The sequence below is a fragment of the Tupaia chinensis genome, unplaced genomic scaffold (assembly GCF_000334495.1).
Source record: "Tupaia chinensis unplaced genomic scaffold, TupChi_1.0 Scaffold000054_1, whole genome shotgun sequence".
In the NCBI taxonomy this organism is placed as follows: domain Eukaryota; kingdom Metazoa; phylum Chordata; class Mammalia; order Scandentia; family Tupaiidae; genus Tupaia; species Tupaia belangeri.
This window is the reverse complement of record NW_006159512.1, coordinates 7962251-7977152: the sequence shown is the minus strand read 5'-3', so window position 1 is coordinate 7977152 and position 14902 is coordinate 7962251. Positions and strand designations below refer to the sequence as shown.

General features: G+C 41.0%; 1 protein-coding gene across 1 annotated transcript in view; it reads left to right on the top strand.

Moving 5' to 3' along the window:
- Positions 1 to 3453, top strand: part of SLC41A2 (solute carrier family 41 member 2) — a 131388-nt gene extending 127935 nt beyond the window's left edge. Inside the window, exon 11 of the mRNA XM_006141429.3 lies at positions 1476 to 3453. Within this exon, the coding sequence (XP_006141491.1) occupies positions 1476 to 1661 (186 nt within the window). The 3' untranslated portion in view covers positions 1662 to 3453. The remainder of the gene's footprint in view (positions 1 to 1475) is intronic.
- Positions 3454 to 14902: the final 11449 nt, after the last annotated feature.

The window sequence follows — 14902 nt, the reverse complement described above, 5'->3', positions numbered from 1 at the left end:
GCTGCTGGATCTGAGACTCAGACTATGAAGTCAGCCATGTGAGATCCAGTGTCTTAACCTCCCTGCCACCTGCAGGACCTTGCATGTCAAATTTTTAAATTGATCACTTTCCTAAGCATTGAAGACACAAAGAGGAGCAAGTTCCTCTGAAGACTGGGCGTCCACACAGAGCACGCTGCTGAGATGTGGCCTGACCATTCAGTTCCTTATATCTCATAGATCTCTCTCTGCATTATGCTTTTGGGAGTGGAACCCGACATCATGCTGCAACACCCCCCAAACAGAGGCTAAATTTATCTCAACTTAAGTTTAGCAGATATCAGGCCCTATTATAGCTCTTTTCTTCAAATGAGGATATGTAGGCTCAGAGTGCGAAAAACAAAACAAAACAAAACAAAAACAAAAAACAAACAAAAAACCTTGCCCAAAGGCAGAACTGAGCAAAAAAATCCAAGTCTTAAAACTTCTAAGTCAGGGCTGGCAACTGGCATGGGGGTTGAGGCACTGGACTCCCAAATGGCTGACCACAGTTTGAGTTCCAGACCTGGCTGGGACAAATTCATAACAATAACAACAAATAAAATAAAATAAATAATTCTTTTAAAAAAAAAAAAAAAAACTTCTAAGATTTTTCAGCTATAACTTGCCTCCTCCACACCCAGAAGAGATTATCCTGATCAAACTTCATATGATTATAAAACAGTCTTTACCAGTAAAACACTAGGAATCAAGCACTTACAGCAGCAACAAAAGTAGGACTTAAAGTACAACTTCTGTATCTCTTTAAAGTATAACTTCTCGATCTGTATATCTCTAAAGTACATCCTATTTCTTCACCTCTCTAAAGTACATCCTCTTTCTATCCAAAGACATCTAAAGCTTACTCCATTAGAATAGGTACATGTCTCTCTCCTTGCGAGTGAGGGTGTCAGAGCAAGAGTGACTGTACAGTGCTATTAAAATATAAGGATTATTGCGGTTACTGGAGAGCCAAGTGAAGACGAGATTATGTGAAAAGTTGAAGAAAAAATGTTATTTATTTTTCAATGCCAGAGGATGCATGCATGCACTTACATGCAAAATAGAGAGTGTGAGCACACTCCAATTGGGCTTTGTCAGACTGCAATCCTTTTTCCTCTAATTCTCCATCCTTTCAGGATCCTGGGAGCATACATGTGTGCCTGGTGTATTGCTTCCAGAAATGGGATTTGAACATGGTCGACCATCTGGCTTCCTCTGTACAGCACTTAACTGCTGTGCTACAGGGATAGCTAAAGAAAAATATTAAGGACCACAGATATACATGTTAGTTTTTTTGCACTTGTAAAATGAAAATATTTCTGTCAGTTAAATGTTTCTTCTTTTCAAGCATGGTTCTTGTCTTAGACAAGAAATTTCCTTCAGAAATTAATGGCCATGTTTAATGGGCTAGGAATGTCCAGGCAATGGGAGTAATCTCTGGGCTTCTCTTCCAGGTATTTACCTTGCTGTGGATTGCCGACTGGATGGTCCATCACTTCTGGAGGAAAGGAAAGGACCCAGATAGTTTCTCCATTCCCTATCTAACGGCACTGGGTGATCTACTCGGGACAGCTCTGTTGGCCTTGAGTTTTCATTTTCTTTGGCTTATTGGAGATAGAGATGGAGACGTTGGAGACTAATAAATCCTGCCTACTGCTCTTGAGATGCCACAGAGGAAGACACAAGACAACCACTTACGGCTCTTTTCCAAAACTTTTAAATCAGTAGTTTGACTTTAGCCAGGGTGATCTTCAGTTGGCCCTGATTCAATTAAATGGCCTTAACATTTTTTTAAGGAATTTGTGTTGAAACCACAATGGACAGTATGTGCTGCTTTTCATAGAATAAATGATAGTTTGACATAGACATAGCTACAAGCTCCAGCTCTGGAATTAAATAGGAGAAAAAATAAGATGTTTACAATGAATAATTTTGAAACCACAAACATAGCAGAAGTGTACTTGATCATTGTTTAACTTGTAAGGTAAGGTTAGAAGAAACAGAGCTCGATGTTAGCCTTGCCTCACCTTTTATTATACTGCCAATTATACTATAAAATGAATCATGCCAACCAAGCTTTTAGTAGTATAAACTATGTCCACCTCTCTGTTAGCTGAGGATAACTGTACCAATTACTTATTCCTGTAATGACTGAAATATGTCCTGCTGAGCATAAGTTAAATGCACTTTTACCTGCACCTAAAATTACCTTGTGCTAATACCAATTCAGTTTCAACTCTGCAAATTCTTGGAAAGCTACCCTTCAAACATAAAATGATCAGGAAAGATGTTTAGTGAAAGCAGTGGGCCATTTTTGATTATGGATATGTTGAGGAGGTGATCTTTCTCAGCAAACTTACTAGTCAAAACAGAAGATCCCTTGAGCTGCATTTGTAGAGACAAGTTAGGTACAAGAAAGTATGTGAATTATGTGTGTGTGAGAGAGAGACAGAAAGGGACAAAGAAACAGAGTCGCCTTCGATGGGGAACTAAATCTTGGAATTGTTGGTAGTGGAGCGCTACTGGAATATCAGCATTATAGCGTTGTCCTTAAACAGTTTATTGATATGCCTTGGTCATTTGGTCCTAAAGTTTTACAATGGACAAGAACTTAGTGCTTGTTATCTATATTATAATGGATAGTTTCTTATTTTTAAAAAGGTGGTACTATTTAATATGATCAAAGTGTAAGATTTATAGTGAGCAAGTGATTCATTTGCTCTTTTAAAGAATATGATACCCTTTTAAAAGAGCAATTGGTGAGTTACCTCAACTCTTGTTCATGCCTATACATATCATCTGTTTGCACCGGCTTATTTCTACATGGGACCATACCATGTACACAGCTCTATTTCTCAAATATTTTTCTAAAATTCTGGTCTGTATTCTAAACGCTTGACCAACACCTTAGCTATTGAACAGGTAGGCATTTTTACATCACTTATAGTTCATTTTTTAAAACATAGTGCAATATCTCAAGACCATTAGATATTTAATAATTTAAATGATAAGAGAATAAAAATGTAAGTTACCTTTGATCATCATGGTCTAAGTTGGGAGTTAGTGTTATGTAAATAGTAGGTTGTTTATAAATATACTGGGGGAAGTATTCTTATTAAGCTCTTTAAAATAAGAGGACTGTGGTTTAGAGTTATATATTTTTGCTTATTTTTAAACTTTATTCCATTCTTCTGCCTTACGAGGCTTTCAAGGCAGAGAACTGAACTAATTATAGAATTTCTCCTTTGGAGAGTTATAATGTCATATAGTGAACATTCTTGTAAAAGAAAGAAAGCTTAAGTTGTTGAATATTTAGCTGCAAAGATTTTTTTTATTTAAAAAAATCCATGAATACTATCTTTGATTTTATTGCAAAGCATTTGTAAATTACTTATTTACATTTGGACTATGTAATTCATAAGCATTTACATTTCTCAATTATTTCTATTTTACATTTTTTTCTATTTTTTAATTTTTAATTTGCCAGAGGGCTTGTGCAGTCACCAGAGAGAGACAGAGAAGGAAAGAGAGAGCACCCGCCTGGGGAATGGTCACACTGCAATCTCTTCTCTTTCATCTCTCTCTCCTTTCAGGATTTTGGACACACATGCACACATGCCCAGCATGTTTCCCAGGATGTTGGGTCCAGGACTCAAAGCTTGAGGTCATCCATATGGAATCTAGTCACCTTAACTACCACACCACCGACCAGTGAGATTTCTGTTTTAATGTTCATAACACACACAAAAAAATGCACACAAGACACATTTTTAAAGCATTACCCAACAACTTTAGTCTGATGCATCATATATTCCAAAGTACATCGAAACATACTGTACGATTAAGGGCAAGGAATATGAGAAGTTACATTTTTAAGGTTGCGAAGTGACTTCATGAAATTCCAACACTCTAGGCCCTCAGTCTCCTAGGCCAGTATTACTTTCTGTTACACATCTATGACCCTCCAAATGTACCAGTACCCAACTAGTTTATGGAGAGGAAGCCAGCTGGGAGAAATAGGATTTTCTAAACTGAAAGAATATTACTACATCTTTAGATTTCAAACAAGGAAACCTCCACTTAATGTATCTTGGTGGTGAGTACAACCAATTCTAAATTATCCATGTTTTTAAGTTCAAGGAAAAATTTAAAAATTTGAATAAAGGATAAAGCCTTTTTTCATTGAATATTTCACTGCCACCACCTTTCTGAGATCTAGCCATTTGTCATAGATGCTCATGAATAATGAGGATGACTGATTTAAATTCTGTCTCCTTTCTCTTTTGGTACCCAGTCTTGGTTAGAGCAACAAAATGTCTTCACAGCATGAAATAGGAAAAAAAATTGAAAAAAATAGTCACCAATTAGCTGAATTAATTATAAAAGAGATGTAGATTCCTTTAAAAAATTATTACTGATTTTTTAAAACCCTTCACATTAGTATGCATCTGATAAAATGACTTCTGTTTACCCACAAAAACATTTACTGTCAGTCTGATATAATGTGAACTCACTGTATTTATTTTTATACAACAAAACTGCTTTCCAGACTTTTTATTTACTAATTTATCAGACCCTTTATTTACACACAGAAAAAAAATTAAAGCAGCTTTCATTTTGCCCACCAACTATTTTTCCTTCAAAAGTAAAATTTCTTAGAACCTGATAAAATGGAAACTTACGATAACATATCATCTGGGAGCCATCAAAAATTTCCATATTCTAGGCTATCAATGATGTCACCAAATGAAGCACACGTTTAAAAGTCTTTCAGTGATGGGGCTCCCTTACCTTATAGTACATCTGTGGAATAGTATACCCAATGGGCTTCTGCCATTTTCGAATTGCTGTAAACTCACGTAAGAATAAAATTTAAGAAATGTTGTTGCGCACACTTCTTGATAAAGTAGAGAACATCTTTCTGTCTTCTGGAAATCTCCAGGAGAGACTGAGGTGTATGTATGTTTTATTTATGAAATATAATGAATTGAGGTTGGACCATATCTAGACTTCCAATCCATTGTTTTCTCACTTGTGACTGTTGAGTATTCTCTTCATTTCCTCACTCTCGTTGTTCAGCTTAGGCCATCAGTTCATACACCTGCAACTGCCTCCATCAAGCTGGCTGGAAGGAACACCAAGTCTGGTTAAAATCAGCTGTTTATGCTTTGCTTGTATTTCAGCAGTCAAATATGGCTCATGAATAACACAACTTCCTTGAAAGATCTTTACATTTACAGTCTCAGACATCACACTAACCTTCAACTGCCCAGCAGCCTACTGTATTTCTCTAATCACTTTCTGGGAGATCAGGCTTTGTCTCCATCTCTGTTCTGAAAGTATACTTGTCAAGGTTACCACAGTCAACATGTCGCCAAATCCAATGATCAGTTCTCAGTAAGAATTCTCTTTATTCCTATCTAAAAGCATTTGACAGAATCGCATTCCTTGAGATATTTTCTCTACTTCTAAGAGTCTGCCCTTTGCTTTTTCCTACCTTACTAGAAGCTCCTTCTCAGTTTGTTTTACTAGTTTCTCCTCCTCTTCTCAATCTCTAGTGGTTGCATGCTCTAGAGCTGTCTTTATTACCGCTTCTCTATCTACTTTGTTTCCTTAGGTGATGTCACTGTTAACAAATACACATACTGGGCCAGCCTCATGGCCTGGAGGTTAAGGGAACCAAATCCCTTATGGTCAACTGTGGTTTGAGTCCCAGCCCTGGTGACTTGAAGAGCACACCAGTTGTGTGTGAATATATACCCAAAATCTCAACAAGATGGAGGAGAAGGGATTGCAGCATGGCCACACTCCATGAAGTGAATCCCACTAGTCCCCACTCTAACAAGTGCACATGCCCTTTGGTGAATAAACAAATATCATTCATACTGATTGTTCCCAAACTTATGTCTCCAATTCCAGCTTCTCAATTGAGTTCCATCCACATCTGTATTTCCAAATACCTGAATCACTACTCACATTTGAACAACACTGTCAACTCTCTTGACCTCATCAACATCTATAGACCACTATATCCAACAATGACAGAATACACATTAAGGGCTAATCTCCTTAATGTATAAAGAACTTATATAAATCAGGAAGAAAAAGACCAACAACTCAATAATAAAATAGCTAAAGGAGAGATGGTTCATAAGAAAAAAAAACATGTAATACTTTTCAAACTCCAGTAAATGCTAATTAAAATCACACTGAACTACTACTACTCACCTGTCAGTTGGCAAAAATTCAAATTGATAAAACATTCTCTTGGCAAGGCTAGAGGGACAGACAAGATTACTGGTGACAGAGCAGAATGAAAAAAAGCTCATAGAGGGAAATTTGGCTATAGATAACAAAATTACAAATGCCCTTATCATTTAGTCCTGTAATCCCACCATTACTGCCTTTAGTACCAGGCCACTGAGGCCCCCTGCCCTGGGCCCTCTGTTGCATGGTTTATAGCAGAGTTTGGCAAACTTCAGCTAATGGGCCAAATTCAGTTCACTTCCTGTTTTTGTAAATAATATTTTATTAGCATACATCTATGCTTGCTTATTTGCTATTTGTTTACATCTGACCCTTTACACACGTTAAAAAATTTCACCCACCTCTCAAAAACCCTTCCCAGTTTTCTTTTTAAGAGATATTTTTGCTATAGGGTATACCAGAGAGACAGAGAGAGAAAGACAGCAAGAGAAAAATACCCCCCCCAAGGGGGAAGGCCATGCTGTAACCCCTTCTCCATTCTCTCAGGATTTTGAGCACACATGCACACTCGCCTGGTGTGAGCTTTAAGCCACCAGGTCCAGGACTCAAACCTTGGCCAACCACGTGGAAGTCCAGCATCTTAACTACTATGGAACCTGCTGCCCACCACCCCAAATTTTAGTTTTAGGTTGGTATCTGGACTTGCTGGGGTCAGTAGTGCCATCTGGACAGAGTACTCCAACTTGTAACTGGTCTTGTATGGCCCCTGTTTGTCAGAAGCACCTGCCTTATGATTTATGAGTCATCATCTTAAGCCCGAGATTGGCCAGGGCTGGCAGGGAGCTCCAGTTCCTTTTTTCCACCTTCAGAGCCCTCTCTAGCCCTTTATCCCATCGCGTAGGGTCAACCAAATGCCAGAGACCATGCGTATGTGATAGTTCTAGAATTCCATAGCCAGCCTCAGCTTCCTTCTGAGAAGGCAGCTTGGTGAACCAATCACTTGCTGGACAGAATAATAATGGACTGCTAGAATGGTGTTCACATGTCTGCTTGGGGAGTGACTCTCATGTCAGACTCAGGGTGAGTTCGGAGCTTTAGGAAACAGAGTCCACACTTAACCTCTGAGCTTGAGCCTTAGCTTTCTTTTGTCTGCATCATGACTGGCCCTGCCTCTGGCCTAGAGTATCTAAGGGTGGCAGGGTGGTGGCAAATACCCTTTACCCTGTGAGTCTTCTGCCACTTGCACTCAGAAAGGTCCTTTCAGCTGCTCGGCAGGCTCTATGTTACATGTCAGGTAGTCTTCTGGGAGTGGCCATCCTTTTTAACTCTGGAGGCCATTTGAGACCATTGCTCTATAATTGGCCCTTCCAATTGGTGTCCTTCGTGAGTTCCTGGTGTGGTGATGTTGTATTAGTCCACTATTGTATTGGCAACAGAACTATCTGAGACTGAGTTATTTATAAAAATAGAGATTTATTCAACTCACAGTTGGGAGTTCCAAGGTCTAAGGGCCATATCTGACTGGCATCTTGGGTAGTCCTGATAACTTCATGAGGGTGAGAGCAGAGGAGAGTGACTATCCATGACTTTCTCTTCCAGTCTTTTCTCTCCTTACAAACCTGCCAGAACTCCATCATGGGTGCCTCACCTTCATCACTTATTATCTCTTAATCACTCTCAAAGCCTCACCTTTTGACACTATGAAGGCATTACTTTTTCTCTTATTACCTTGACAACTAAATCTCAGCACGTGAATTTGGGGGACATAAACCATATGTTGAGCTTTCTCAGATCAGTCTTGAATTGTCCTGGGCGAGGAACAGGCATTCACTGGCTACATAGGATTGTTCTCACTCTGCTCCTGGGCCCTTGCCTGTTCTCCTCCTGGTGACTGTGTGGAAGGCAGAGTTGTAGTCAACCTTGAACAAGATCACACCCCCCAAAGATTTTGTAATCAAAACCCCAAAAGATCAAAATAAGAGACGGTTGGAAGATTTGTTTCCCATTATGGGTCCCGGGCACAGCTGGATGAAGGAAATACATTCTGCACAGAAGATGTGTTTGTTAGGGACCAGCAGTTGGCATAATGGCTATGTCACTGGACTCCCACGTAGTCAACTGTGGTTCGAGTCCCGGACCCGGTGGCTTAAACTCACGCCAGGCGCATGTGCGTGCGTGCCCAAGATCCCGAGAGGAGAATGGAGGAGAAGGGATTGTGGCATGGCCATCCCCCCAGGGGGTGATTTCTCACTTTCTGTCTCTCTGTCTCTCTCTGGCGAGCGCATGTGCCCTATAGCAGAGAAATCACCCCCCAGGGGGGATGGTCACGCTGCAATCCCTTCTCCTCCATTCTCCTCTCGGGATCTTGGGCACGCACGCACATGCGCCCGGCGTGAGTTTTAAGCCACCGGGTCCGGGACACGAACCGCGGTCGACTACGTGGGAGTCCAGCGACATAGCCATTACGCTAACTGCTGGTTCCCTCTGCCATTTGTTTTTAATTCAATCATTTATTTGTATCAACATAGACTCATGGGTAATTTATTCAGTACTACTTTTAAGTTTATCTATTCCATGAGAGAGAGAGAGGGAGAAGGAAAGGCAGCACCTCACACCATCACCTGACACTGTGATCCACCCCCAGTTTCATCCAGCCCCAAATCATGGGCATCCACATGCCCAGAATAGGGAAAGTCTGAGAAAGTCTCTCAGTCTGAACCTGGAAAGCCCCTCTGCAACCGTGTGGGGAACTCTGCAGAGCGTCCCATTTACCACAGCGCCACCACCCAGCCCTGGTACTTTATTTTGTTTCTCTAATGATTCCAGCTTTGGCCATTGAGAGCCCTTTTGGTTGACTTCTGTATCTCTTCAACATAGCCCCTTCATTGTGGGTTTTGTTTTAGCACTTTCTAACTTTCTGACAATACAAGGTATTCCTGGTTCTTCTTGTGCATTTCCTGCCCCAATACGAGAATCAGCCATTTCTCCTGGGAACTCTGGCTTCTTTTATTGGAGAATAGTGTTAGAAATTAAGAACAGGGTGCTAGGCATGCTCATTTCTATTGGCACGCTATGATTCCTAGGCCCTCTCAGCTATGAGAGTAAGTGTACATGTGTGTATATAATCCCATATATGCATATCTGTAAGTATGTATGCAACCACCTATCCAAGTTCATACTGATGTCTCCAACTCCAATCCATTATCACATATGTCACACCACCTCCTCACCTCCAACAGTGAGAAGCCTGGCTCCCATCACCCATCGATTTTTTTTTGAGAGAGATTTTTTGCTATAGGGTGTGTGTGCTCACCAGAAAGACAGAGACAGAGAGATAGAAAGCGAGAAATCACCCTCCAGGGGGGATGGCCGCACTGCAATCCCTTCTCCTCCATTCTCCTCTCGGGATCTTGGGCACTCATATACATGCACCCGGCATGAGTTTAAGCCACCGGGTCCGGGACTTAAACCGCGGTCGTCTACAGGAGAGTCCGGGACTTAAACCTCAGTCGACTACAGGGGAGTCCAGCGACATAGCCATTACATCATCTGCTGGTCCCATCACCCATTGATTTAAATTGTTCATTTCTAGTATACACATAGAGCAATATCAGAATTGTTAACCTGTACCCCCATAGGATTATTATTATTTGTCTAACGGTCAATCTAAAATGATCTTTTTCCACTGTCTGAAAGTTTTCAGTAAGAAGACTGTACATAGCAACAGCTTTATGGGGAAAAACAGTGTTTATGGGGCAAGAGGAGAGAGAAGAATATGAAGCAAAGACAATAGCTGTGAAAGGAATCAAGAATTCTCCAGGAACAGAAACCAAGAAGAGAGAGCTGGAAGAACTGAAGCCCTTACTCTTGTCCTTGGAAGTTTTCAGAAGTGTTTCTAAAGATTTGGGAATTATTACGGTAGAGGGGATGAAATTGTATTTTGTAAGACAGGATAGACTGAAACCTCAGTGGCTTCATACAGTAAACATTTCAGCCCACTATGGGTCATGAGATTCCCCTCCATGTAAAAGACACACCGTCTTGAACACATGGCTTGGTTAATCCAAACTACATTGGCCTGAGATCATATTTACACACTCGCATTCTTGCAAACAAATCACAACATAATTTAAGAGTCTGTTTCCTTAACAAATAACTGAGTCCCAGTAGCCCTGCTGCTGTCACACACAGCCCGCTGTTCACACTGTGTTTAGACAGACATCTAGCTGTAGCCAGCCAGCCTTCCTTCCCTTCCCTACCCATAAATGTTATTCAGCCATGCACAGCACCTCAGAGTTCCTCAGGACCAGTTCTAAGGGCTGCCTGGTGTGCAAATCATTCTTTCCTCTGTTAAACTCTGCTAAATTAGATTTGTCAGAAGTTTTTCTTTGCACATCCTCTAACATTACTGCAGAAGAGAAAGAGAAGTTGAAGAAATTGTATCTATTTCAGGACTAGGCCTGGGAGTGATTTAAATCGCTTCTGCCCATTGTCCAACTCAATGACAAGGGAAGCTGGGAAATACAGTCTTCCTCTTTGCCCAAGAAGAGGAGAAGGTCATGAAATTCGGTGGAGCACATAGCATTTGTTTCTCCCACGGCACTTGAGACATTTTGAATATTCAGAGAAGACTGGGCAGGAGGCTGAAGGGCTTGAGGCTACTTAGAGAACACAGGAAAGAGAAACTCAGAGTCTAGCGGACTCACTGGCTGAGGCACCGATTCCAGCTTCTCACAGCAGAAAATCTAATTGATTCATCTCAACTCGGGCGTCCGACCAACTGTGACCAAGTTAAGGGGCAGGGATCACACTGTAATTGGATTGCCTCTCCCAGGGCTCCAAGTCCTCTAGCAGAGAAGACGGCAGAGGGGATGATTGGCACCTCCAGAGCACACAGCAAGCCAATCTGCAGTTCCTAAGGAAGGTGACCGGAAAGGTCATTTTAGGAAATGTTCAGAATAGACCAGAAACAAACCTTTGCCTAATACTTTACATGTTACTGTATATAGGCACTTTCAGAAGTAAAACTTGCAAAATAAAGTCATGTAACAGAAAGAATAATAAAAGCCTAAAAATAGCCTACAAACACACGACTCCAGAAACAGACAAAGAGTATGCACAGCAATTGCATGGAAAGTGTTTTCTCAAACGATGAATAATTTTATATATTTTTTCAAAGATTTAATTGTATTACTATTATCACTTTAAATTTGCTACAGGGGATGTGCGCTCACCAGAGAAAGAGAAAATTTGAAAGCACACTGCCAGATCCAGGATTCAAACTGCAATCAGCCATGCGAGAGTCCAGCACCTTAACTACCACACCACCTGTAGGCCCCGTGATGAATAATTCTGAATTGACAGATCTCTTCTAGATTGTTGAGGAGCCAGATACTCTAATATTGACTATGGCTGAGTCCCTTTCCTGCCTCAGATCAAAACGGCAATGTCTGTAAGCTAAACTCAGAGACTAGACCCAGCTCCAGACCTTTTTGTGGGAATAGGAAGTGATTCTGTCTGAATCTTGATGAAGTTAGCCCGTCTTCTGGCCCAGAGTTGGACAGAGAGTAATGTCTCCCTTAGGTTTCATCTGTTTCATAGAGATAGTAAAACTAAAGGCTTTGGAAGCTGATTTCTAGAAGAGACTTCTTTTGCGCAAAGGTAGTGGTCAGGTAGTTTGGGGATATAGGCCTCCTCTATCTTGATATGCTATTTCTCTTAGTGAACCAGCAGTTAATACATCTGTTACTGGAAAAATCTTTCATTGTATACGTAATTGTGCGTGAGAGAGAGAGAAAAAAAAAAGAGAGAGTCTGGGCTTGGCACACAGCGGTGTCCATTGTGTAAGATACCAGGAAGGTAGCTTCAACTACATGCTGCCTTGGATTTGTTACATGGCTCCTCTCGAAAGGTCATGCTCTGAATATGGGACTCTGCAGCTGTCACTATAAATAAATATGCATGATACAGTCATTGCAAGGTATTTTTAAAAAATATTTATTGTAATTTATGACTTACATATAATCATTACATCTCTTTGTAGGTTATAGAATGGTCTTATTTTTTGAGAGCGATTTTTGCTATAGGGTGTGTGCAGTCACCAGAGAGACAGACAAAGACAGAAAGTGATAAATCACTCCCCAGGGGGGTTGGCCACACCACAATCCCTTCTCCATTCTCCTCTAGGGATCTTGGGCACATGTACACACACCTGGCATGAGTTTTAAGTCGCTGGGTTTGGGACTCAAACCATGGTCGACTACTTGGGAGTCCAGTGACATAACCACTACACCATCTTTTGCTCCCCAGAGTGGTCTTTAACAGCACATATATGTTGTGTAATAAACAAATTGAAGATATTAACATATTCACCACCTTCAACATTTAACATGTTGTGAACATTCAAAACAAAATAACCAATGGTTGTTCTTTAAGTGTGTACTGAGTTGTCTATGATACTCTTACTGTGAGGTACAGTTCTAAAGAAAAACAGTGATTAAAAATCAGGCAAAGTATTTTTAAAAATTATTACTTGTGTTTTGATTCTCTGGTACTTTAATGATTTTTGCTAATAGCATTTCAGAAGTCGAATCTATCAAAATGCAAAATGTCTCTTTACAGAGTGAATAGCTCATGATAAATGGAAATTAGATTTTCCATACTCCTTGTGATTTTATATAGTTTAATACAGGGGTCTTCAAAAGTTCACAGAAAGTGCGTATTATGAAAAAAAATATGCATGGCTTTCAAATTTGGCACCAAGATAAACTCATGCTGTAATTCCACTCTTCCCTGAACTTTTTGAAGTCCCTCATATTAAAGAGACAGATTTTATAGGACCCCAATGCAAACTGATCTAGACCCAGACCGAACTTAACAAGTCTGTGTTAAGTTCATGTGAAACCCCTCCTCCCGTAACTCTGAAGAGCGTTCGAAGGGATAAAATGTAGTATTTCCAGTGTTCACAGGAAACGTCAGAAAGCCAAAGGTTTATATTTGATAAAACTCCTAGCAGTTATTGACAAGAGTAAATACTATAAATAAGCTAAATGCCCCACAACGGAGAAATGATTGTAAAATTATGGTACATAACTTGCAAACTACGTACAAAATATATATCATACATGCAATCATATTTCCATAAAACATTTAGTGATGTTGAAAGTTCTCACGATAGGAGTGAGAAAAGAAGAGCATATGCAGTTGGATCTTCCTGTGGATAGAGTCCACCATCCCTCCCCCAGATACTAGGGAGAAGCAAAGACAGTCACTTGCGTTTATCAATCTTCCTGGTAAGTCACTGCGGGAGACTGTAATACAACTTAGGCAAGAGTAAATACCTCAGGAAAGAAATGAATCCTCACAAAGCTCAGGTGCGTGATTGCAGGCCTTATTTTAGGAAGACAGAATTAGAATCTGCCTCCTGACCCCTACACCTTCCATCTCAACCTGGTCAAGCCAGGCAGCCTTCATGGAGACCCACGCTCACTGCTGCCCCTTGTGGAGTGAATGGAGACTTCAAGGAGGACAATAGTCACCGTGGGAAGAAATCAGGAATTACTTGGGAATAAGTGAGGTCACTTGGCAGCCCTGACATCCCAGTCAGTGTTTCTCATGGCACACAGTAGATTCACCTGGATACCTAAAAGATACACAGATGCTGAGATCCCATGACAGATACTCGAGTCCGCTCTGGGGCCCAAGCACCTCAGGGCCTTCATACAGAGAAGAGAGCAGTATGGAGCAAGGACAGTGAGTCAGAGATGTAGCTAAGGACCAGCAGATGGCATAATGGTTATGTCACTGGACTCCCAAGTACTTGACTACGTTTCAAGTCCCTGACCTGGCAGCTTCAAACTCAAGCGTGTGCATGCATGCCCAGAATCTCGAGAGGAGAATGGAGAAGAGATTGCAGTGACCATCCCCCTGGGGGATGATTTCTTGCTTTCTGTCTCTCTGTCTCTTTGGCAAGTACATATGCACTATAGCAAAAATCTCTCTTAAAAAAAACAAAAGAGAGAGAGAGACGCAGCTAGTCAGCTCTTGTCCCTCTCCCCAAATCCGCATGACTTTGTCACAACCATTGGATCATTTGTTAAAGAACTTTTTATCTTCTCTGGGGAGCCATGTGTATCTGCTTCAGAGAGAAGGTCAGTGGCGAGACCAGCCTCTTGTCTGCTCTGGAATGAACCACACCAGCCCCTCACTGTGGGCCAGTAACCATGGCAGATCAGGACAGTGCGGTCCCAACTTTCCTCTCCCTCAGAGGTAGCTTGAAACATGCCTCAGGATAGAGCTAAGAACCCCTGGGCTCACAATGACTGAGGTGGAAGACTTGGGGATGAGGAAAAAGAAAGAAATATGTAATTTATATTTTAAAATTATCTATATATGTCATGACATTCTGCCATCTTGAAAAACCTTTCTGGCTGGGGATGAGCAGATGGTGTAATGGTTACATCATTGGACTCCCACATAGTCGACCACAGTTCAAGTCCTGGACCCAGTGGCTTAAAACTCACGCCGGTGCATGTGCGTGGGTGCCCAGAATCCTGAGAGGAGAATGGAAGAGAAGGGATTGCGGCGTGATGGGAGGCAACTTCTCCCTTTCTGTCTCTCCAGCTAGTGCATGTGCCCTATAGCAAAAAAAAAAAAAAAAAAAAACACAAAAAAT